General features: G+C 47.1%; 1 protein-coding gene across 4 annotated transcripts; it reads left to right on the top strand.

The window, feature by feature from the left end:
- The first annotated feature begins 1,775 nt into the window (after positions 1-1,775).
- LAS1L (LAS1 like, ribosome biogenesis factor) lies at positions 1,776-21,675 on the top strand. 4 transcript variants are annotated; one of them, XM_027533069.1, is made up of 14 exons: positions 1,776-2,176; positions 2,922-3,047; positions 4,041-4,110; positions 4,938-5,019; positions 5,873-6,166; positions 6,444-6,490; positions 7,356-7,465; positions 9,202-9,287; positions 9,648-9,698; positions 10,004-10,210; positions 10,565-10,712; positions 16,031-16,536; positions 19,327-19,447; positions 21,347-21,675. In XM_027533069.1, the coding sequence occupies exons 1-14, from the start codon at positions 1,815-1,817 to the stop codon at positions 21,456-21,458; spliced, it is 2,322 nt and encodes a 773-aa protein (XP_027388870.1). In that variant the 5' UTR covers positions 1,776-1,814; the 3' UTR covers positions 21,459-21,675. The 4 variants fall into 4 exon arrangements, with proteins under 4 accessions (XP_027388870.1, XP_027388869.1, XP_027388872.1 ...); XM_027533068.1 differs by having other exon boundaries at positions 1,777-2,176; positions 19,297-19,447; XM_027533071.1 differs by lacking the exon at positions 9,648-9,698 and having other exon boundaries at positions 1,777-2,176.
- The last annotated feature ends 3,733 nt before the right edge of the window (positions 21,676-25,408 follow it).

Here is a 25,408-nt window from a genome sequence, read left to right as displayed (position 1 = left end):
ACCCAGGGATTGAACCCAGGTCTCCCACATTGTAGGCGGACTCTTTACCAGCTGTGCCACCAGGGAAGCCCTACCTGAAAAGTACTATCCAAAAATAACATCTAAACCACCAAAATGTTCATGAATGAGTTCTGCAGACCTGGCAGCTCTTCTGACTGGATTGGATCTTAAGGAGTCATATAAGCCATCTACCCATCTTTGCCTGCACACAGCTAATATCCTGAACATGGCAAGGGTATCTGGTTTCTGGAAGACACTTGGGCTGCTTAGAACAGAGTAACTATCATTCAAGAACTATGGGCAGACTAGATCTTAGGAGAAGCTGGCTGGAGAAGGAAGCACATAGAAAATTGATTGGAATTTATTGCTATAAAGTGAAAAAGAATTACTCCCAGCAATGCTGCTGGTGTATTAGCAACAGTTCTCTCTCACGTGTTAGATTAGGAAATAAGTTTTGTGAAAAAAAGATTAGAATAGAGTCTTGAACACATTTTAACCAGCCTGTAAAATTCAACCCTGAATATTCATTGGAAGGACTGTTGCTGAAGCTCTAATATTTTGGCCACCTAATGGGAAGAGCCAATTAATTGGAAAACACCCTGATGCTGGAAAGATAGAAAGCCAAAGGAAAAGAGCGTAGCATAGGATGAGATAGTTCATTGGACTGTATAACCGGACTCAATGGACATGAATTTGAGCAAACTCTGGGAGATAGTGAACAGAGAAGACTGGTATGCCACAGTCCATGGGGTTACAAAGTTGGACACGACTCAGTGACTGAAAAACAACAACAACAACAAAATTAGAAGGGCTTCATAATATTGCTTTTGGAGAAGGCAATGGCACCCCACTCCAGTATTCTTGCCTGGAAAATCCCATGGACGGAGGAGCCTGGTGGGCTGCAGTCCATGGGGTCGCTGAGTCGGACACGACTGAGCGACTTCATTTTCACTTTCATGCATTGGCGAAGGAAATGGCAACCCATTCCAGTGTTCTTGCCTGGAGAATCCCAGGGACGGGGAAGCCTAATGGGCTGCCGTCTATGGGGTCGCACAGAGTCCGACACGACTGAGGCGACTTAGCAGCAGCAGCAGCAGCATAATATTGCTTTCCCCTCCAGAAAGCCGGAATCCCAAGGAACTGTGCAGAAAAACTAAGTATACCTTTGTGGATGTGGTAGCAGTGGAATGCTGGCAGAATAAAATCCTACAATTTTCAGCTATAGAAAAGAACCTAGAAATTACCCAATCTAAACTTCTCAGTGTACAGATGTGAAAACCCAGCAGATTTTTTTAACCCAATTTTAGATATTTAGATACTAGATGATATTTGCTGTGCAGTCTTGCTTTAGTGTCCACAGTGTTTTACTGGGTCAGGTGCTGATTCATGGCAATAAAAACAGAAGCGCATTTCCAGTACACTGAACGCCCATAATCCCGCCGCCGCCCGCCAAGGAGCTCAAACTAAAATTCCTCCTGCCGTCCAGACACGTCCCGCCGCCGCCCGCCAAGGAGCTCAAACTAAAATTCCTCCTGCCTCCCAGACACGTCCCGCCGGGTATGGGACAGAAGCCTGTTAGCAACCAGGAAATTAGCGGAACGTTGAGGATGAACGTTTGCAGCTAGGACGATTGCTTTGACGAAAGAACACTTCCGGTTGGCGAGGCCTTTCCCCTAGCTTGTGGTTTGGGCAGCCGTTAGCTCTCGCGTTTCGATTCGCTACGCTAACGCTGGGAGGCGGGCTTACGTCAGGGTCACGCTCTCCCATTGGCTGCTGGTGCGGGCGGAGGTTTGGAGTGAGGGTAGCACGTTGCGATGGAGGCTGGTCGTGAGATGGAGGCTGATCATGAGATGGAGGATGATCTTCAGTGCGGCGGCACAAGGCCTGAGCTCGATGTTGAGCCCGTTGAGCCCGATGTTGAGCCCGATGTTGAGCCCGATGTCCGGTCGGAATCCGAGATTGAGCCAGGTCTGGGTCCCCGGGGAATGGATCTTGTGTGGAGTGCGTGGTGCGGGAAGTGCGTCAAAGAGAAAGGGTCGTCGCCACTCTGGGCCCAGCGCATCGTGGTCGCCTGGCTCAGCAGGGCCGAGTGGGATCAGGTGATGGTGTATCTGTTCAGTGACGACTATAAATTGCAGCGGTACGCGCTGAACCGCATCACGGTGTGGAGGAGCAGGTAAGGCGGTTGGGTTAGCCCTCCTGCCTGCGTGCTGTTGGCACTTCACTTCTTCCTCTATAGGATTTCTTAAGGCCTTACTATCTAGTCTTCTCCTAAATGCTTAATGGTTCTCCCACGCGTGGTTTGGGCATTGCTTGTCTCAGTGTGCCTGGGGGAAAGTCGCAGCAAAGCTCTTGCACTAATCCCATTTGCGGAAAGAAACGGGTGTGCCTCAACAGCCTTTTTGTCAAATCTGTGAGCTTTAACCCTTACCTTCTCTTACCTTGGGGAGGGGGTGGGTACTGAAGGAACTGCTGTGGCTGAGCCAGGCAGGGCTTAAGGAGTAGCACTCTAGAGTGGATTTCTATTCAAGTTAGAAAGGGTGGTGGGAGCTTGCCTGAAAAATCCATGTTTGTTTGAATGGGGCGCTTTAGTCTAGTTGGTAAGATTGAGTTGGGAGCAGACAAGGGACTGGTGTCTCCAAGAATAAGGTTTTTTTTTCTAGCTGAATGAGTTGAGGGTGAAAGGGGTGTGTTCACACTTAACTGTTGGTTGGTTGTGTAGCAGTTAGGCATCCTGTATACTGTTCGATCCCAGGGACATTACCTACCCACCCCCATCTTCCCAGCTTCTTGATTTGTGTCTGTTAACACACTCTTTAGCCAGTATATAATTGGAATAACCTACAGAAAGCTAGATTCTGAGGTGGAGGGTGGGCCAGTGTAAAGGACCTTTATGATGGTGCTGGACTGTGGCCCTTTAGGTTAGGCAACGAACTCCCCCTGGCAGTGGCTTCTACTGCTGACCTGGTACGCTGTAAGCTCATGGATGTAACTGGTGGCTTGGGCACTGATGAACTTAGACTGCTCTATGGCATGGCATTGGTCAGGTAAGACCTACATGGGTAGGGGTGTGTGGGGGGTGGTTTTGAGGGTGGGGGGCATGGGGCTTGCACGATAAGCCGAGTTTGGCTTTGGGTGCTCCCTGAAGCAAAATGCCTTGTGTGTCCTTGTGTATGGGTCACCCTGTGATTGCTTAACTTGACAGCTGTTGGTAACCCCCTGTTAACACACATTCCTCTTTTTTTCCTGAGAGCCTTCTCTCCTCCGTTTTTCTTCCCCTCTCTTTGGAATATAGGGTGAGGGTGATTTAGACCAAATGGTCTCTTTGGGTCTCTTCCAGCCTTTACAGTTCGATTTATTTTCTCCCTTTTACTCTTTTACCTAGAGGAACCTTTCTGAATGCTTCGATGTTCTTGACCATGATTTAATGTGGTTTTTCTAATCCTACCCTTGTCTACACCTTTATCCCATTCTCTTCACGAACACTGAAAGTTTGCTGAGTTGTGGAAACCGAGATGTGGGCCAGGAGTTCCTGACTTACAGAGTGGCTCAGAGTGGGTCTTGCTGTCTCATGTACATCAAGAAAAAGGTTGCCTCTGAGTTTTCCATCTGTCAAAGTTTTTGCTTAGCTCATACTGTTTCCCTTGTTTGCCTTAAGGTCCTCCTTAGCTCTTCTTACCTTATCCATTGTTTAACTGTGCTCCCCATATCATTTGATGTAGTCATTTGTTCTAGCATTTATAACATACTATGTCCTAGCATAATATGTTATATTATGTCATGGTTATTTATCCTAGACTGAACTCTTGAAGGCCAGAGCATCTGTATGGCTGCAGTATAGGGCAGACTCTCAGTAATGTTGGACTGGATGGAACCATTCCTGCTCTGGCTGACACCAACCATAAGAACAGGACAGAACAGTCATTGGAAAGGTTGTGGAAATGCAAGGTGTCAGTAACTCAGCAAGGTGTTTTGAAGCCCCGCTGGTTTGAATAAAGCAGTTACTTGGGCTCTGCCACTTATTTCTCCCCCAAACTCAGGTTTGTGAACCTTATCTCGGAGAGGAAGACAAAGTTTGCCAAGCTCCCTCTCAAATTCCTGGCTCAGGAGGTGTGTATGATAAAGTGGCCTTGCTCAATTCTCTCTCCTCAGAAGGGCTCACTAAATGGGGCATTTAGTGGGTACAGTCAGACTAGTTTATCCCACCACTGTCAGCCAAGCCCAGCAAGAACCTCAGAGCCTCAGCTTTTAGCTTGAAAGAAGCAGACTTGCTTCCTTGCTCATGGCTGCTGTCTTCAGTGGGCTTGGCCTGCCCAGCTTGCTGGGAATGGCCCAGGTGAAGCTGAGGCACCCCAGTGCACCACTGGGTGGGGACAGGAAAGAGGTGGCAGTTTAAGTGTCTGCCCTCTGGCTGTTGACAGTCTGAGGGAGGAAACAAAGCCAGCCAAGCAGCATGAAAATGTAAGACATTTCTGCTTTGAGTGAGTATATGAGGTGTGTAGAGGCCCAGATGGCAGACAGGTTCTCAGCCATCAAGAGAAGCTTCCTGGAGGAAGTCTGGAAGGGAAGGAGGAAGGAAGGGAGAAAAAGAAGGGTAGAGGGTACCCTGGGAGAGGAACTGGTACAGGCAGGGTAAAAGGAGGCTGAAGAAGGGGATTATTAATGCTCATTCACAGGAGTTGTCTTCATTGGAGGAGGGTAGTTGGTGGTTGGGGGAGGCAAGTATCTTCTGATTTTCAGGATCACCTCCACAGAGCCTAAAGAGAATCAGGAGACCTGGTTTCTAATTTTGGCTTTGCCACTAAGACCAGAACCTCCTCTTAGGACCTCCGTTTCTCTATCTGTAAAATGGGGAGAAGCCAGGCTAATTCATCTCTGTGGCCCTTTCTGCTTTAATATTTTCTAATTTCTGCGCGCACACCCTCCTCCACAATCAGGTGAACATTCCGGATTGGATTGTTGAACTTCGCCATGAGTTAACCCACAAGAAAATGCCCCATATAAATGACTGCCGTAGGGGTGAGTCCCCAGGGAGTATACACATCACAGTTAAGCCCAGAAGCCTGGGCTGGGTGGCACTGTGGGGAGAGAGAGAGGGAGGAGGGTCTTCACCTGGGGTCAGAGTTGAGACTAGGGTGAGGCAAGTGAAGCATTCACCTTGGACACAAACTTGAAGGGGATGTCAAAAGCTCAGTAATCAAGATAAATAACATTTTAATATAGAAAAACTTACGATGATCAAAATACCAAACATTTTGAATAAAGATAGGATTAATAATACTGATTTCTCCTTTTGCTTTAGGCTCCAATATAGTGTGGCAGGGCACTCTTCTGATCCTGTTTTGTTGTCTCAATTACTTAGTTTTTTGGCATCCCCTTAAATTTTGTGCCTGAGGAGGGGAATGGGGAGTGGGTTGAGAGGTGTGAACCATCACATATCATGAGTTCAGGAGTTCTTTGGACACCCCGTTCCAACTAAGAACCCCTGATTCAGCCTAACCCCTTCATGTTGGGGAAGCAGATCTAGAAAAGGGAAGAGACCTGATTGGCTAAGGCTATGTAACTAGCTAGTGGGGCTGAGTCTCTATTCTTCCACTTGCTAGCCCCATTCCGTTTTTGGCGTCCCATCTTCAAGTCTGGTATTAGTTTTTTTCTAGGAAATGTGCTGATGAGTGGGAGGAAGCAAACAACAGGGGATAACCCAGAGCAAGAGGGGCTGTTTCTGGATTGTGAGATTTGTGTCTTCTTGGAGCCAAGCCTCTTTCCCTGGGGCTTTCCCATAATGTTTGCAAGATGAGACTGGGGGCCTGCTGAGGAGCTGCTTGCCTGTGACTGTTACTATAACACTGCTTTCCTTCCTCCCCTCTTTTAGGCTGTTATTTTGTCCTGGATTGGCTCCAGAACACCTATTGGTGCCGCCAAATGGAGAACAGCCTGAGAGAGACCTGGGAGTTGGAGGAGGAGAGGGAAGAGACAGATGAAGCAGACCAAGAGGAAGATAAGAAAATTGTTGTTGATGACATCACAGAACAGAATCCAGAGCCTAAGGATGAGGAGAAAGGTGTAGAGCTGAATGTCAAGACTGATGGAGACCGTGAAAGCAACAAAGACGGCAAAGAGGTTGATCCGCTTTTACAAAAGGCTCTGAGACATAAACAGTTGTATGGTAGGTGTCTGGTGCAGAAAGGGGCTCGTGAGAAGACTCAGGCTTATGATTGACTCTGGTTATTTCACTGGCTCAGTATTTCCTGTGGGGTTGTGTTGAGGCTTAGCTTAAAAAAAATTACTGTCAAAAAGCATCTTCGTTGAGTCCTGTGAAGCAAGAGAGCCAAGAATTCTAGTTCCCATTTTACAATTCAGGAAATGAGGTGAGGGGGCTCAAAATTCCATAGGAGTAGGACACATGGTTGGCTGCTCTATCTGTTCCCCTATTCTATTTTCAGAAAGAGCCCGAGAACTGCTGGTATCCTATGAAGAGGAACAGTTTAAGGTAAGAATGTTCCCTTGACTTGGCCTGTTTTCATGTGCCTTGGCCATTTCTTCCCTCTTGCCAGCTAACTGAGAGAAATCCTGAGAAGGAAATGGAAAGAAAAGTGGCAAAGTTTGAGGGAACTTCTTAGAAATGAGGAGGAGGGGAGTAGGAACCAGACAAGAGGAGCAGAGTCCTGTTGGCTGATCTTCCACATCAATGGAAGGGAGCAGATGATGGAAGTTTGTGGATAATTGGCCCCACTGGGTGGTAGGGAACAACCGGATGTAAGTGGTTGCACAGACCTACTATATTGCAGCTGATCAGCAAATGGCGTCCAGGAGCCTTCCTAGATCAGGTGAGCTTATGGGGTGCTATTTTAGCAGGAAGGGAGGTAGCTTACAAACCATTCAGCTCAACCCTTCCTTTTCACAGATAAAGAAATTGAAGCCATGGATGAGTGAAGGGACTGGCCCAAGGTCACATATGCAGTTAGTGATAAAACCAGGACAAGAACCTGGGTCTCCTGATTCACCTTCTTCCATAACTCATTGCTTCCTATCACCCCTTAATCCAAGGGTCTCTGCCCAACTCCAACCAAATGCCCCCACTGGATATCTGTGTATTGGATTATCTCGTTATTGGGAGCTGCAGGGAATTTGGGGGGTGGGAAGGGAGGAAAAGGAAAAAGACAAAATCTGGAGCTTGAGGGTCAGGATATTTTTAGTTGCAGAGTCAATAGGGACATTGTGAGCTCACCTCTGCATACCCTGCCATATCCCCCTGAAGGGAAGTGCTGAGAGGTCCTATGAGAAGGAATCCTGGAGGGATGGGGGAGGGTTACTTTGCTGAACTAGCCTTCTGATGGGACCCTCTTTGCTGGCAGGTGCTGGAGAAATATAGGCATTTACCTCAGGCCATTAAAGCGTGGAATAACCTGTCCCCACCTGTAGAATGCATCCTGGCAGAGCTCAAGGGCATTACACTCGAGAACAGGTGTGTAACTAGGTAATCAGGGGCTGCTACTCTTCTAGGGTAGAGCGTAGCAGCCTCCCTGAAATTGGTTTTCATATCCCAGCTTGCCAGTTTCTGCTGTAGGAAATTCCAGGGATAATCCTGATCCCCCACGGATGACCCTGTATTTCGCATGATCCACTTTTGTAAGCCCTCCAAGCTATCAGTTGTGGTTTGCCTAATCTGAGTCACTGAAATGGCTACAGGCAGTAATGTTTACTGTCATGCATCCCCTGGCCGGCTTTGTTTCTCTGTGTCCAATGGTACATGAAACTCTTGGCAACTGGGAAGAGCCCTGAATCTTTTGCTTTTTCACTACCTGTCTCTTACCTGAGTTTGAGATAAAAGATATATGGTAGGCACTGCTGGCCTCTTAAACCACTGTGAGAGGGTATCGGCATCCCCTGGATAGTTGTGGTTGAGGGGACAGAGTGGGGGCCTTCCCAAGGCCTGGATTCTTGAAAGACTAAGTTCCCACTGACCCACCCATTATGACCATGAGCCTTATTCCCTCCCCCGCCCCAAAGTAGTACTCAGTTCAACCAGAGCAGACAGTGTCTATCCATTCCTCTCCTCCCTGGCTCTTGGGGCTTGCTACCTAAATTCAGCTGGAAAGGGCTTCGGGAAGAGGTTGGAAAGAATTTGGGATGAAACTGACAGTATAGGAAGGTGGTGTAGGTGACAGTGTGCGCCTGGGTAGCAGGCAGTACCTGCAGCGCAGATTAGGATGATCTAATGTTAGATTAGATCTAATGTTAGATTAGGATGTTCCTGATGTCTTTATTCCTAGGACACTAATAGTTCAGATGGTGTTTTTAATCAGTGTCTACCCAGCCTAGGCTTCTTAGCTGTACCCGTCAGGAAAGAGGTGAGTGGTGACTACCTTAGTAGCTGGGAAAACTATCATTGTATTATACAGTAGTGTCTGCCTGATCCTGCTGAGCAGGCAACTGGTTGACTGTTTTAAGTGCTATTCCTGGATATTGACCTGAGGAGACAGGAGATGGATAGGACAACTCTTTCCTCCTTGAGCCTGAGCATGACAACCCTCCAGACATTGAGACACCTTGAGAGCTCTTGTTCCGCCTTGGCCCAGTCAGCTAGGAGAGACTCCCTTAGGGAACTTCTAGCTTCAGAGGAGACAGCTGACAGTGATTTTGGTTTGAGCTAGATGGGAATGAGAGATTACCCCTATTGCTTAGGCTTCAACCTCTGTAATCTTGGTTCTGGGTTCTTGCAGTCCATAGGAATGAGAATAATATTTGGTGCAGCAATTGAGTCCCCAAAGTTTCTGCTTCTAAGATTTGAATGAAGGCAACCAGGGAGAAAGGGAAGGGTAGGAGACTGGACAACTGTCAAGAGAAAAGACTGAGCAGGACCTTGACCCTGTGACCACAGGCATTTAACTCCTTTGTGGGCCTGGGACTTTCCTTCATCTGGGCTTTTGGGCTTGTTCAGCTACTGCTGCCTTTGTTATGGGCCTTAGATTAGTATGTGCTTGGTAGATGCTTGTTCAAAACCCACTGAACCCAATTTCTGGCTGAGCCCTTGACCCAGGAGGCAGGGGCCTGAAAGCCAACTGTCAGCTGCCTTCCTTTTTTTCCCATGCTGGTTTGGGCTTTGAGTCAGAGGCATTGGCAGCCTTGGGAGTGGGTAGGGGAGTAGAAGGGGGTCTTCTGCCTGCTTCAGTTTACTTAATTAGTGTCCTCTTGCTCCAGGGAGGCTGTGCTAGATGCTTTTCTGGATGACGGCTTTCTCATCCCCACGTTTGAACAGTTGGCAGCTTTGCAGATAGAGTATGAAGGTAGGGTCCTGGAGACTCACTACAGCCTTAGGGTATGGGTATCCTGGATAAGAACACCAGGGGTGGGCTGGGTGGCCCTGGACGGGGGGGTAAGGGCTGTTTCCTGCCATTCCATAGCTACTGGAAGCCCTTCCTGGTGGAGCAGAATGTAGCCCCACTGAAAAGTAGTTGTTGGTTTGGGCTATTCTTAGGTGGCCTGGAATTGGGTGGGGTGGGATGGGGTGGATTGGGATTGGGGTGGGGGTCTTAATGCCATTATTTTGCCATATTAATTGTGATTTAGCCACTTGCTAGAGAGCTAGAACAACAGAACTGGAAGGGCCTTGTAAGGTCATGTAGTGCAACATCCTCATGTTACAGATGGGCAGACTGAGGTCCAGAGAGGGGAAGGTACTGACCCAAAGTCACACAGTGAGTTATTGACAAAGCTGAAGCTAGAACCAGAGCTCTCTTTCTTTTGTACTCTGTATTCAGTCAGTTGTTTGCCAGATACTAACTGGTTTCTCTCCCTGCTGTTCTGCTCTCATGTTTCTTTTTGTTCTGTGGTGGCAACTCTGTTATTATTGGGGGGGCCCCCTCTTCTTCTTCCTCTCCCTTCTCGATTTTTTCCTTTCCTTCTCTCTCTCCCTCTTCTCTCCTCCTACTTCTTCCCTCCGTTCTTCCCTCTCCCTCCCTGCTTCCCCTTTTCCTGTCAATGGATGTTTCTCACAAACCAGAAAACGTGGACTTGGATGACGTCTTGGTGCCAAAGCCGTTCTCTCAATTCTGGCAGCCCCTGCTTAGGGGCCTGCACTCCCAGACCTTCACGCAGGCCCTGTTGGAGAGGATGCTGTCTGAGCTGCCAGCCTTGGGGAACACTGGGATCCGGCCGACCTACATCCTCAGATGGACCACTGAACTGATTGTGGCTAACACCAAGACTGGTGAGGAAGACTAGTCCTAGCCCCAGGGCTTAAAGCAGCCCAGGCAAGAGCATCTGCTACTGTCCTCATACTGAATAGCACCAGGCAGATACATCCCGTGTTAAAGGCTAAACCTTTAAGGTCGGCCTAGGAGGGCCCTGCGACAGCAGTGGACAAATTCCCTTCACCTTTTTCTTCTCAGAGCCAAGTAAACTGGGCTGGGGCCAAGGGTTCTGAATGCTTTGAGCAATGGGGAGGTTTAGAATGAGGAGTTGAAGTCTGGGGGGACAGGGAGGGACAGCTAAACTTTTTAGATGCAAGATTGGGTGGGTGGCTTTCTCTTTCCTTCTTCTCAGGCCTTGTCTTCTTTCTCAGGACGGAACGCCCGCCGGTTTTCTGCCAGCCAGTGGGAAGCGAGAAAGAACTGGAGGCTCTTCAACTGCTCTGCCTCCCTTGACTGGCCCCAGGTGGTTGAGTCCTGTTTGGGCTCACCTTGCTGGGCCAGCCCCCAACTCCTTCAGCTGTAAGTCTTTTGAATACCATCCAATAAGAGGGTGAGATGCTGCAGGCCTCAGGGTCACAGGCCTAGAATGACAGAGTTGGTTGAGCCCTTGCAAAGACCTACCTCCTTGCAAAGATTTCTCCTCCAGATGAGAGAATTATACTGAGTCCCAGAGAGGGAAGGGGTAGGATATATTCTTGCCTAAGATCACAGAGATTAAGAAGTGGCTGAACTGAGTCCAGTATGAAAATGGATAAGACACCCCCATACAGTGCTTAGCCCAGTGGCCTGTACAGAATAAGTGCACAATAAATGGTAGCTGCTGTTGATTATTGAACCGATTTCACTGACTCTATGCCCAGTGATGTCTCTATTATCTTCCCAAAATGTACCTCTCATACGTGCTTAACAACCTTCAGTGGCTCCTTATTGCTTTCCTAATGAAGACTAGGCTTCTTAGCCTGACATTCAAAGGTCTCTCTGCTTCTGCCCCAACCTATTGTGATAATCATACCTCCTTGACTCCCCTTTGCCCAGTCCACTCTGAGCGCTATAGTCAAAATGAATATTGCACTGGTTCTGTAGATACCTGTGGTTGTCTCCCTTTTCTTTTTTCTGTCATTTCCTGACCCCCACACCACTCCCCTCATACTCATGGAAGCCTTTAGGACCCAGTTCTCTTCCTGCTTTTTGGAGCAGTATTTGTTTCATTTGAGTGATCCATCTGACACTGCAGTTCCTCAACTTCAGTGACCTTCATCCTCCACTACACTGAGCAACTCATTTCCATTACTCAAAGCTGTTCCACCTCTGAAAGCTTACATCCCAGCATCCCACTTTGTGACTACCACCTCTTGTCCTATCATTTCTTACCCTTGCATCTCATAGCATCTGCTCTTTGCCTGCATCCCGACCTCCAATCCCTCCATTTCTTACCTGCCTCAATCTTGCTTCTCCTCAGTCCTGTCTTTGGTTGATCACTTCAGTCACCCATCATCAGCACCCTCCACTCTACCCATCCTTTGGCATATCTGATTTACAAACCGCCAAGCTGGAATTGATCCTTCCCAGTCTGCTTCTCCCACTCCTCAGCCCAGGTAGCTGAGCTCTGCTGGAGAAAACCACATAGCCCTGCGGATTGCTGCCACTGCAGAGGTATGCTTTTTGATCTCAGGCCAGGTCTCAGTTTGGCTTGTCTGAGCTACTTGTTTTCTGCCCACTTTCTCTCCTGTTTCTTGACTGTTCTAAACCCTTACTAGTCACCTCAAACCCCTCCCCCATTTTACCCTAACTTCCTCGAGCACATGGAGGCCTCTGGCAGGGCCCCTATGACCTGAGGTCCAGACCTCATGAGCTTATCTTCGGCTATGCTCAGCACTGTCACCAGTCTCAAGATGAGGTGTCCTTACCCAACCTCAAAGCCTACTCCTCCACCTGTTCTTTGGAGCTACCTCTACCAGCATCCCTGGGGCCTCACCCCAGCCTCTCCCTTGCTCTACTGGCTCTTACTTTTCAACCTGTGAACAGTGTCTGAATTTTTCTTATCTTAAAACAACAATCACAACAACATAAGCCAAATCTCCTTTGACCCTGCATCCCTCTATTGGGTTATCAGCAAATTAATCACTCCTTTCTCTCCTGTCAAAACATCCCAGAAAAGTAGTCTACATTCAGCAGTCTCAATTTCCTCACTACTTTCTTACTCCTCAACCTGCTGCAATCGGGCATTCACCCCTAGAGCTGCTTTGACCTGATTACCAAATCCAGTGGGCCCTTTTCCATTGCCTGTCTGCTGCATTGATACTGTTTGCTACTCCTTCCTTGAAATGCCTGTGCTTTTTTTTTTTAAACTATTGTAAAGTACCAAGGCCCAAATCTCTTTATCTAACTCAGGCCTTTCCCCAGAAATTCAACCTTCTGTATTTGACTGCATGCCAGATATTTCCCCTTGGATGGCCTCTAGGCACCTTACTGTGACTGAAAGAGCATTAGTTGTCTTACTCCCCACTCCAGCCCCAAAGTGATCTTCCTCCTCTGCTCCCTGTCTCACTTGGTGGTAGCACTATCTACCCTGTCATTTTGATTCTCTCAAGTGCTTCTCAAATCTGAGATTTTCTCGTCATGTCTATTTCTCCTGGTGTCTCCTTCCCTCTATCAGACTAAGCTTTTCAAGGGCAAGGGCTCTGCATTAGCCATCTGTGCCCCAGCACACTTGCAAGTCCAGGCTCCAAACAAACCTCAGCAAATATTGTTGAACTAAATTATACTCTGCTGTCATTGCCAGCAGCATTCTCTTTGGTGGGAATTGAGAAATAAACGAAGTGGGAGTCTGGATGCTTAGACCGTTTTAGGCCCTCCTTATCCTCTCCTCATGGACTCAGCAAGTCTTTCATGAATCCTAATGACATTTGGGTCACAGTTGTATCTTATAAGTAACTTAAAAGAAAAAAAAGTAGCCTTGTTGACAAAGTCATCGAGTGCAAGACCTCCAGGAGATGGGACTGAACCAAACAGCTAAATCTCCAGATTTGTCTGCTATAGACTGAAAATGATACAAATGGGTGGGAGACTGGGAGGAGAACCAGAAAGTCCTAGAGGCATTTAAGCAATTCCAGCAAGAGAAAAAAATAAAGGAAATTTCAAAGTTCTGAAGGAATATGGCATGTGTATGTAATGGGGGAGGGAATGAAAAGAGCAGCATGGAGAGGTTTGGATAGGTGGCCTTTAAAGTACTTTCCAGTCCTAAGTGCCTGCAGAGTGGAAGCTGCTGGTCTTGGAGAAGTCTGGACCACAGAGATCTCCAAACCCAAGCATACCAGAGGAATGCGACACATGCCAGCAGTAATAGCGGCTCACCTGGGTAGGATTTCTTGTACACAGATCCTGCCTTTCCTAGATAATCAGTGAGTCGAGTCCTAATCACACCATTACACAGGTTGTGAAATGGGATTTCCTCAAGTATTATGCTGCAAGTCAGTAGTTAAGTCTTCAGGTCAGAGCTGGGACCAGAATCCAGATATACTGTCCTTCCTCCTGTGTTCTTTATACAGTGTTCCATTAGATTGCATATATAGAAGATGACTTTTATTTTCCCCAGAGGAAAAATAAAATATACCATTGGCAGTTAAGTGTCAGACAAGTATGCTGTGTTTGTAGGAGCTTTTTCATTTGACACAGCAATCTTTTGGAGTCATAGATATTACAGATACTGAATTTAATAGATAAGAAAGACACTGAGGCTCTGAATAGAGTGAAGTGACTTATCTAAAAGTCATACAGATACTGAATTTAATAGATAAGAAAGACACTGAGGCTCTGAATAGAGTGAAGTGACTTATCTAAAAGTCATACAATTTGTTAATGGTGGGACAGGGATTTGGGCCCAGGGCTTATGAGTCCAGAGTTCACCTTATTTCCACCAGTGTGATCTGTGACTTTCTCAGTCCCTAGATGTGACCAGGCAAACCTGAGGAAGGAGATGGATTTTAAGATTCTTACCGCCCCTATACCTCAGTGGTCAGACTAGACAGCTTAAGAGGGTAATAATAAACAGTAGTTATATGGTGTCTTACCAAGATCAAGTGCCTAAGAATATTTATTATTAATTGTACTAATGGACCACAATGAGAGGGAAGAAAATTTCTCTCTGGCTTTGCTTCTTAGTAAGGCTGGAAGGTTGTTGAGAGCTTTTTTCCCCCAGCCAGCCAATATCAATTCAGTTTGAGCCAGTGCCATCTTAGAATATGAAATCAGCCCTGCAGAGAGGGTCTCCCAGTCTTCCAGTGGAGTCACTAGCTCCCAGCCCTGTCCCAAGTAGCCAGTGACCAGCAACTACACCTTTGTGGCCGGTCTGCCTGTGGGCCCCAGAGAGAAAATAGCCCACTGAGCATATGGCCCTTCCTTCCATGAACAACCTACAATTCAAACTCGATACACTTAGAAGGAAACTATCCATCTGTGCATCCTTCCCATGCCTCCAGCAGTGATCAGGTGTCTGCTAGGTGCCTGGTTCTCTGTGAGGCTCTGCAAGGGATACTCACCCTCTTCCTCCCCAGGAGCTCTCCTTCCCAGTGGCTTTGTATCTGATGGTAGTTTAGTTATTAGCACTGTTCTTTGTGTGCACGATGTGATCATCTTTAACTTTCCTCTGCCTGCCCCCTACCATCTGGTCACCAAGCCCTGCTGTCTGTCTGTCTGTTCTTCACAGCTTCTCTCTCCCCATCTCCACTGCCAGTGCCCTGTGTGAGTCCTCACTGACTCCCTGGTTCTCCCTGACTTCAGGCTGCAGTACTAGGCCATCCTCCACATGGTCACCCTGGCGATCTTCAGAAAGGCAGCCTTCACCTGTGCTCAGAAACATCTGATGACCCCCTTCACCCAACATCAGATCAGATCAGATCAGATCAGTTGCTCAGTCGTGTCCGACTTTTTGTGACCCCATGAATTGCAGCACGCCAGGCCTCCCTGTCCATCACCAACTCCCAGAGTTCACTCAGACTCACGTCCATCGAGTCAGTGATGCCATCCAGCCATCTCATCCTCTGTCATCCCCTTCTCCTCGTGCCCCACCCAACATACACACACCCTAACCTTTGCAGGCTTCTCTTGCTCCCACAGCTCCTTAGCAAAGCTCTACTCCTCAAGCCAGGCTAGTCTCACTGCATACACACAGTCATGTGTGCTTGTTCTTATCTCTGCACAAAGCCCTCCCTTGATCTCTCCTGCCCACCTTGTGCTCTCTGCTTCCCCCCAGCTCTTGTAGTGCCCAAGTCTGCAGTGCTTATCTGGCCTCCCTCCCACACCCTGCTTTGTCTTTTCAGCTGCTGCTTTTCCTCCATTCCAGGCTTGGCTGTAGTTGTTCCCAGAAAGGGATCACACTTTGTGTTCCATGAGGAAGGAGTACCACATACTTCCAGTATATCTTTGAAGCTCAGGATAGATTGCCTAGCTAAAGAAAGGGATCTGCCATTTTCACGTCCAGCCCTGCAGGCATGTTGGCTAGTTTCTATATTTATATAGCATTTCAGTACGATTAGTAGCTATCATTTATTGCTTGCTCACTATGTGCCAGGCACTCTATGTGAGCTATCCTATTTACTTCATTCAACAACCCTTTAAGTTAGGTACCATTATTGTCCTCATTTTACTGAGAATGGAAGTGAACCACAGAGATGAATTATAGAGCTTGTTCAGGGTCCATGGTCCTGTGTTCTGTCTGTTCTTCTGAACTGCCTTTCAAGGCAGGTCTGGAAGCTCAGAGACCAAATTCAAACTGGAATTTGGGTATGAAGTGACTTGAGATTTTGAATCTTTCTTACTCCATTCCTCCCTTTGCTTAGCATCTTCAAAGCCATGGGGCAGTTCCTGCCAGACGAGGAGCAGGAGAAGCTGCTACGCATCTGTTCCATTTATACCCAGAGCGGAGAAAACCTGGTGCAGGAGGGTTCAGAGGCTTCCCCCATTGGGAAGTCTCCATACACAGTGGACAACCTGTATTTGATCCTCAAACCAGCAGGCTCAAGCTCTGGGGCTGAAGGAGAAGCCCAGAAACAGGAGGAGCAGGGCAACCTGAATGATGTCAAGGAAGATGAGAAGGAGAACAAAGAAGCTGTGGAAGACCAGGTAGAAGAAAATGAAGAAGAAGAAGAAAATGATCACCAGAAGTGGGAAGAAGAGGAGGAAGATGATGGTCACGATGACAACGATAATGATGATGAAGATGAGGAAGACAGGATGGAGGTGGGACCTTTCTCTACAGAGGAAGAGTCCCCGACTGCCGAGAATGCCAGGCTCTTAGCCCAAAAAAGAGGAGCTTTGCAGGACTCCGCGTGGCAAGTTAGCTCAGGTAAGAAGCCTGTTAACCACTTCTCCCCACATCTGTCTTCCCTCTCTGGCTGGCTCTCGAAGCTTCCTTTCACCCTCAAGAAAGGATGGCAAGTAGCAGGAAGTAACCAGCATGAGGTAGTATGTGGATTACAGCTGGTTTCCCTCCCCCCTTAGGATGGAACATGTGAGCGTCAGGGACCTTAGACTGTCATGCTGCCAGCTACCCCGTGCAGAGAGCGCATTCAGAGGAGTTGGTGTGGATGTAGGCACTGGGCAGCAAAACAGAAAGTGACAATTTGGGGGTGGATATATGTGTGATTCTGCATGTGTGTTTTGCATGCAGTGATTAGGTGCAGGGAGCCAAAGTATAGTGCTCTCTGTGTATAAGTGAATGTATATGGACATGTGGAGGCTGAGTGGTAACAGGACAGGATTTTGCTGTATGTATGAGAAAGAAGGAACCCGGAAGTATTCAGTTAGAGGAAGTGGAAATGAGATCAGAAGGGGGGGAATAAGGAACAGGACAGTTTTTTGGTGAGCGTACAAGTTAATGAGACAAAGCCAGTAGGAAGCAGGGGACTTGGATGATAGGTGAGGGGAACATTAATCTGTTCCTGAGGGTGATGAATGTCCTCGTTCGGGTTGGGGAGCAGGGACCTTAAGGCAGGGGGATGCCAAAGGAATGAAATGTCTGAGGTGTTGCACATAGGCATGTGTACACACTTGAAGCAGGGCTAGATGTTGGGCATAGCCTGTGTGATGGAGCCTGGGGGAGGGAGGGAAGGAAAACAGCTGGGACTGGGTGTGGTATGGGGTAGACATGGTAGATTATAGAGGGAGAGGGGGAGGCAGTGAAGGAGCTTAGGGTAAAAATGAAGTCTTTGCTTTTACATGGATGGAAGGGCTAGGACCCTGAGTGCTAGGGACCAGGGAACATGTTTATGTTTGCATGTATGCACATGGGTATGTGCCTGCATGTACTGGACACACCAAGGCACAGTGACAGAGAACTGTCTTAGGATAGGGAGGACTGTGCTTGAAAATATCTAAAGGGAGGGGCAGTGACTGAGGAAAAGTGTGTATGTGTGTGTGTGTGTGTGAGTGTGAGAGAGAGAGTGAAGTAGGGAGGGAGGGAGAGAGAGTAAGGGTTGTAAAAAGAGAAGGTGTGAAGTGGGCTGTGGGTACATCTGTGCATACATGGTCATATATGTTTTTGGAAAAAGAGAAAGGGTTGCCAAGACCCATGGGGACCAGGAGGCATATGTATGTGGGAGAGAAATGGAAGCAATAAGGCGGGGAGTGATATGGAAAGGCCTGAGAACAGGCAGTGAGACAGCCATCCATAGATGGCCTGTGTGGTCTGTGCTATCACTGAGGGGACATGTACAAGGGTATAAGGCTAGAGGGGCAGGGGCAATGATGTAGACATAATTGGGAGCATTAGTGATGGGGAAGGAGGGAGGATGGTCAGGTCAGTGACAGACATGGAGGGAGTGGTCCCTGTGTACAGAAGTATCTTTGTATGCATAGGGCAATGCGGTCACAAATTCCTTCTTGTAAGAGAACCAGGGGTTAGGGGATGATCAGGCAGAGGTACATCCCTTCCTGAGGGAGCTCTTTGAGTAACATAAAAGTTTGTAGTCCTGGGTTGATACTTTTCAGAATGCCAGGGGAGAGTTCTTTGAGTACCAGGGAGATGCAAGAGGCCAGAAACTAGATCTGTTTGGAAGAGCTCACCAGTGAAGGCTTTGCTTGCAAAAACTGAATGCACTAGTGTAAGGATGGGGAAGGGATTTTTTGGGGGGGATTTAATATAATACTGTGTGGAAGGTACTTAAATGATAGGACATAATAGGTGGGGAGTGCCTGACATCATCCATTCCTAAGTGGAGTATGAGGGGCTGGGCCAGGGGGTGGTGGTGGTATTGTGAATGGGGAAAGGCTAGGGCATTGAAATATTTCCCTCTCCCCCCTGCTGTTCCTTCCTCTGTATGTGTATATACATATGTGGGGATGCAGGGACATTAAAATTTCTGTATGATAAAGATTTGTGTATGAGAGGCAGAGAGTAAAACTGGAAACATTGAGTGGAAAGTTAGGTCTGTGTGCTTATGTATGTATATTTAGGTGTCTGTAGGGTGTGGGATATGCAGTGAAACAGCCCTTCCTTAGAGAAGGGATGTTCTTTGTATATGCATCTGGAGGCAACAGGACCTTGCAGTGGGGAGGGAGAGCATGATACCTCTGAGAGAATATTCACCTTGAGGTAGTATGTGGGCCTGTATATGTATCTCATATGTATCTCTCAAGGCAAGGCCACTAAAAAATGGTGTGGCTCTCAGACATATTGGGGGGACATATGTATGTAGGATATCTAGGTTATTTAGATATACAGAGGTATCTGGTTTTGAGGAGGAGATGCAATGGGAATTCTGTTTGTGTAGGGACATGTTTGGCGAAATGGAAGAAGAGCAGAGAGGAACAAAAATGTCTATAGTTGTGTACATGGTATGCAGGGGGTGGGCTGTGGTGGGGGTGCTGCTTGTGAACGCACAGAACAGCCATGAAGATTGTATGGGTGCTATGGAAGAGATAGGGAGCACTAAGGTGGAGAAAAGCTCATGAGAAATGACACGTAGAGGAGTGGGGTTGGAGTTACACACAGAACCTGTGCTAAGTGGGGAAGTAAAGTGGGTAGATGGACAGGATAGGTGGGCTTATGCACCCATCAGAGAACTAGCTCATCAGCCCTCTCTTGCCTCCTCCTTTTGCTCCACAGAAGATGTACGATGGGATACTTTCCCCTTAGGTCGAATGCCAGGTCAGACTGAGGACCCAGCAGAGCTTATGCTGGAGAATTATGACACCATGTATCTTTTGGACCAGCCTGTGTTAGAGCAGCGGCTGGAACCCCCAGCATGCAAGATTGGGTGAGTGCCCATGGCAGCAGAATTTCTCACCCCTTTCTTTGCCTCCTGCAGGAGGGAGGAAGGGAGGGAAGGAAGAACATAGAATGGGATCAATGGGGGAGGTAACTGTCCCCAGTTCGGGTCTAAATGAATTAAATATAAGCTCAGTCCCTGGCTGGGCCCTTGCCAAGATTCCCAGCCCCTAGTGTGGAGGGCCAGTGAGGCAGCCCCACACAAAACTGGCTTGGCATCCCTCTCAGAAGTGTCTGGTTTGTGTGTGCATACGTGCATGTGTGTGTGTGTGTTTGTATGTATGTGGGTGTCTGTATTTTGGGAAGGGTCCATAGCTTTCAACAGATTCTCTAAAGGGATCCACTACTCCTAAAAAGTCAAGAACACCCAGGTGCTCTAATTCAACTCTTCATGTTCCTGAGGCGAAAACTGAGGCTCAGAAAAGTGCAGGGATTTGAGCAAAGTGCACAGAGTAATCAATAGGCCTCCCTGCACTATCCAGGCATCTTGGTAGCAAGGCCTATGCAGGGCTCCATGCTGTCCCTCAAAACTCACCTTTGGATCACAAGTATAGGAGCCCTTGGGTCATCAGGGAGCCAGGAACCAAGCAACCCTTGCTGAGGGGTTCTGCTGGTAACACAAAGGAGCCCATCCAGAGGGCCTGTACATTCTGGAATGCGGGGCTCTTGTGACCAGGATAATCCTGTGAGTACAAGACAGAGACCTCTGTGGGCCCCTGAAACAATCTGTCCCTGTGCCACCTGCCCACTTCATAGGAGATGAGCCCCTCTTCCTCTAGGCATTCAGAGAGTGGGTTATGGAATGCAGGGACCCCATCAGCATGCCAGGCCCAAGGCAGTGTTGTGGACTGTTGTAGGTTGGGGCAGCTGGCCTCTTGGAGAGGAGAGGAAGCAGCTGGGGAAGCCAGGTGGTCTGTAGTTGCAAGTGGGTCCCATATGTCTTGCGAGAGAGACCTCCTCTCCTTTGGGTAAGGCTGTCTTGATGAATATCAAATTATCAAGGGTGAAGTGTGGGCAGGTAGAGCTATTAAATCCAGAAGGAGGCCCAGTCCTACATCCCTTGCAGTACGGAGAATTCTTTAGCTGGGGCTGGCATGCCCACTCCTGCTCCTTGTCTCAGCTCTACTCTGACTTGTCTGTGTGACCTTGAGCAAGTCCCTTCTCATCTCTGAGCCTCAGTTCCCTCGTCTGTGAGATGGTGAGTGATGGGAGGGGATGAGGCTAGATCATCTCTAAGGGTTTTTCAGCTACATTAGTGTAACCATGGATCTACCTGAGAGGAAGGATGATGGCTTTGCTCTTAACTTTCACTCTTATCTACCTGGAATGACTTGACCTGCAGGAAGAAGGGGAAGCAAAGACTATTCTGAGCAGGGCCAGGGAAGGGGAAGGCAGACTTCTCCCTAGGGTAATTTTGCAATCCTAGGATGGGAGCTGGGCCAGGCCCTGCAGCCTACACCTGGCCATGGGCCCCTTAATCAGCTGTTGGAGTGGGAGGGATCCAGCCCACTGTCCTCTGGGCCCCCAAGATCTAGCATCTTAGAAGAAAGCCTTTTAAGGCAGCCACTTTCAGTACCTCCCTAGGAGTGGGATGGTGTGGTCTCCCTTTCCTACTTCAACCCAAATAGCTCTGCTTTAATCTGATTTATGTACTGGGGTTCTAGATAAAGTTTCATTTGAAAAGTTCTATTCCTTTCCCTCTTCCTTCAACTGAGAGGTGGCTCTGCCCATCTTGAAGTGGTTTCTCAGATATATTCCAGTCTCTTTGTAAAGCCAGGCAAGAGGGGAGGTCCTTCCCATAGACACACACATCAAGCACCCTTAATCCCTCCAGAGCCTAAAACTGCCTCCTTCCCTGACTGACCACTCTTCTCCACTCTCTCTGTAGCACCCTAGGCCTGAGCTGCAGCAGTGGCAGCAATGACAGTGGCAACTTGGACCAACTTCTCTGGAGCCAGGAGGAGCTTCATATGCTCAAAACTAGCGTACAGCTTTTCTGATGACTGCCCTGGTATAGGTGTTCATTAAGTGTTAGTGGGCCAATAGCCTACCCTCCTTTGCTCCCCCAGTGTACCTACCTAATGCTCCAGAAAACAACCTGGGAGATAGCCTGCATCAGCCATATCAGCTCAGCTTTCCATCATAGTAGAATTTTGAATATATGTTGTTTCGTTTTATTTTGAAAAACAATAAACAGGCCACAGTTGTTTTGTGAGATCTGGGGTTGTGTGCTTCTCCCTTTATTCTGGGGGCTCCTGAGAAGGTGGGATCATAACAGCAGAAGTGGGTCTCCTGCCCCTTTTAAGTCTTTTTTCTGACTGAAACCATTTTTACTCCCTTCACTCAAGTGTAATGTGGGGCCAACTCACTTAGAAGCATCAGACCTCGGAAGAGACATTGGTCATAAAGCCCAGCCAGCATCAGGGAAATCAGCTCGGAACCTCCCTGACAGCTGGAAGATCCAGGTCTTCCTGTTGCTACCCAGCATGCTTCTGATCCATTTCCCTGCCTTCCCTCACTGGGCACCAAACAACAGTTGCAAGCCAGAGAGAAATCTTCCTTTGTCACTTGTCTACTCCTTTTGCCTTGAAAAGATAAAATGGACCTCCCTGTGGTGGGCACTGGAGCAGAGAAATGTCCTAGGGACTGACCCAGAGCTTTTCTGTGGTCACCCAATTCCTTCAGACCCTCAATGCCCACCCTGTCAGCCCTGAGCTGTCAAGAGACAGGGATGAATAAATTATGTTCTCACCCCTCAGACCCCTCTGCCCAGTGAAAAAGAACAAAATTCACCATTTATGATAACCTGATGCTTTGGTTAAGTGTCTTAAGAAAGCCCTGGTGTACACAAGTTCTTTGTTTTTCTCAGGTGATATTTCCAGGGTGGTGGTTGGCTGAAGGTAAGATTGACTATAATATCCCCCACCCCAACTCAGGAGAGTGATAGCTGGCTGAAAGAGTGGGCACCTGCAGGGCCAGGTTGGGCCTGCACAAGGAGAAACAAGGGACAGAACCAGGCCATATTCCAGCCAAGATGCTTGCTCCGTAAATGACTGAGACGAGGAATGATGAAGAGGAGAAGTCTTATGCTATAAAATGCTAAGTAGGAATTGAATGGAAGTGTCCTGCCAGAGACCAGTCAAGGTTTTAAACTTGAGTTAGGACACTAGGGAGTTCACTAGAGGATATCCTGAATATCTTTGTGGGTATGTATATGTAATCATTTTTCTAGAGCTAGTTCACAGATTTAATCAGATTATTGAAGGGATCCATGAGCCTAACAGCCCCAAAGGTTAAGATTTCCTGTGCCGTGTGGACCCAACCATCAGGCACGGGCAGAACAGTCTGCACAGGTTAACGCACGGGTAAGTTTCCCTCCAATTCTTCCCTCTCTTGCGAAATGCTAAGTCTTGGCAGCTAAAAATGTCAGAAGAGAGCCCTCAAGGAGCGTCTAGGCCACATCTTGTCAAGGGATTTGCAAATATATATTCTGGGACACAGCTTCAGCATCTGCTCTGTGGGAAGATGATGCTGCAAACCCTTGGTTCCTCTCCAGTGCTTCTGTAAAGCACCCTGGATTTTTATTGTGTATGTATTGATATCATATATAAATTTTCTATTTTTTCAAAATGGGCTTTGATGCTAAAAAAAAGTTTGAAAATCTAGTCCCCCAATTTAATACATTGAGACATTAATTCAGAGAAAAAGGGTAGGGGTTTGCCCAAGGACACAGGTTAACAGTTTGGTGTAGATCTGAGTTTCTGATAATATCAGTACCACCTGGGTAATTGTTGTTTAGTTACTAAGTTGTGTCTGACTCTGTGACCCATGGACTGCTGCACACCAGGCTTCCATATCTCCCAGAGTTTGCTCAAACTCATGTCCATTGGGTTGGTAATGCCATCCAACCATCTCATCCTCTGTTGGCCCCTTCTGCCTTCAATCTTTCCCAATATCTTTTCCAATGAGTTGGCTCTTTGCATCAGGTGGCCAAAGTATTAGAGCTTCAGCTTCAGCATCAGTCCTTCCAATGAATATTCAGGTTTGATTTCTTTAATGATTGTCTGGTTTGATCTCTTTCCTGTCCAAGGGACTCTCAAGAGTCTTCTCCAATACCACAGTTCAAAATCACCAATTCTTCAGTGCTCAGCCTTCTTTATGGTCCAACTCGTATCCAAATATAATGGCTGGAAAAATCATAGCTTTGACTATATACCTTTATCAGCAGGTTGATGTCTCTGCTTTTTTAAAAGTCTGTTTATGTTTGTCATAGCTTTTCTTCTAAGGAGCAAGTGTCTTTTAACTTATTTGCTGCATTCATTGTCCCCAGTGATTTTGGAGCCCAAGAAAATAAAGTCTGTCACTGTTTCCATAGTTTGCCCATCTATTTACCATGAAGTAATGGGACCAGATGCCATGATCTCCGGTTTTTGAATGTTGAGTTTTAAGCCAGTTTTATCACTCTCCTCTTTCATCAAGAAGCTCTTTACTTCCTCCTCACTTTCTGCCATTAAGGCAGTATCTGCGTATCTGAGGTTGTTGATATTCCTCCTGGCAGTCATGAATCCAGCTTGTGATTGATTCATCCACCCTGGCATTTGGCATGATGTACTCTGCATAGAAGTTAAACAAGCAGGGTGACAATAGATAGCCGTGATGTACTTCTTTCCCAATTTGGAGCAATTCCGTTGTTCCATGTCTAGTTCTAACGGTTGCTTCTTGATCTGCATCAAGGTTTCTCAGGAGACAGGTTAGGTGGTCTGGTATTCCCATCTCTTTAAGAATTGTCCACAGTTTGTTGTCATCCACACAGTCAAAGGCTTTAGTATAGTCAATGAAGCAGATGTTTTTCTAGAATTATCTTGCTTTTTCTATGATCCAACAGATGTTGGCAATTTGATCTCTGGTTGATCTACCTTTTCTAAATGCAGCTTGTATATCTGGAAGTTCTCAGTTCATGTAATGTTGAAGCCTAGCTTGAAGGATTTTGAGCATTACCTTGCTAGATGTGAAATGAGCTCAGTTGTACAGTAGTTTGAACATTCTTTTTCATTGCCCTTCTTTGAAACTGGAATGAAAGCTGACCTTTTACAGTCCTGTGGCCACTGCTGAGTTTTCCACATTAGCTGACATACTGAGTGCAGCACTTTAACAGCATCATCTTTTAGGGTTTGAAATAGCTCATCTGGAATTCCATCACCTCCACTAGCTTTTTTTGTAGTAATGCTTCCTAAGGCCCACTTGACTTCACATTCCAGGATGTCTAGCTCTTGGTGAGTGACCACACCATCAAGGTCATCCAGGTCATTAAGATCTTTTTTTGTACAGTTCTTATGTGTATTCTTGCCACCTCTTCTTAATGTATTCTGCTTCTGTTAGGTCTTTGCCATTTCTGTCCTTTATTGTGCCATCTTTGCATGAAATGTTTATTTGGTTTTCTTAAAGAAGTCTCTAATCTTTCCCATTTTATTGTTTTCCTCTATTTCTTTGCATTGTTCATTTAAGAAGGCTTTCTTATCTCTCCTTGCTATTCTTTGGAACTCTACATTCAGTTGGATTATCTTTCCCTTTCTCCTTTGCCTTTCGAGTCTCTTCTCAGTTATTTGTAAGGCTTCCTCAGACAACCGTTTTGCCTTCTTGCATTTCTCTTTCTTTGAGATGGTTTTGGTCACTACCTCCTATACAATGTTACAAACCTCTGTCCATAGTTCTTCAAGCACTCTCTAATCCCTTGAATCTATTTGTCACTTCCACTGTATAATCATAAGGGATTTGATTTAGGTCATACCTGAATGGTCTATTGGTTTTCTGTACTTTCTTCAATTTATGTCTGAATTTTGCAATAAGAAGTTCATAATCTGAGCCATAGTTGGCTCCACGTCTCGTTTTTTTTCTGACTGTATAGAGCTTCTTCGTCTTCAGCTGCAAAGAACCAATCTGATTTCAGTAT

Source organism: Bos indicus x Bos taurus, chromosome X, assembly GCF_003369695.1.
Source record: "Bos indicus x Bos taurus breed Angus x Brahman F1 hybrid chromosome X, Bos_hybrid_MaternalHap_v2.0, whole genome shotgun sequence".
Classification (NCBI taxonomy): Eukaryota; Metazoa; Chordata; class Mammalia; order Artiodactyla; family Bovidae; genus Bos; species Bos indicus x Bos taurus.
Note: the sequence above shows the minus strand (reverse complement) of the source record. Positions and strands in the feature narration are given on the sequence as shown.

Coding starts and splice junctions, on each gene's coding strand:
- LAS1L (XM_027533068.1), top strand. CDS start 1,815: ATGGAGGCTGGTCGTGAGATGGAGGCTGATCATGAGATGGAGGATGAT. Junction 5,020..5,872: donor TATAAATGACTGCCGTAGGG/GTGAGTCCCCAG, acceptor CCCCTCTTTTAG/GCTGTTATTTTGTCCTGGAT. Junction 19,448..21,346: donor CCCCCAGCATGCAAGATTGG/GTGAGTGCCCAT, acceptor CTCTCTCTGTAG/CACCCTAGGCCTGAGCTGCA.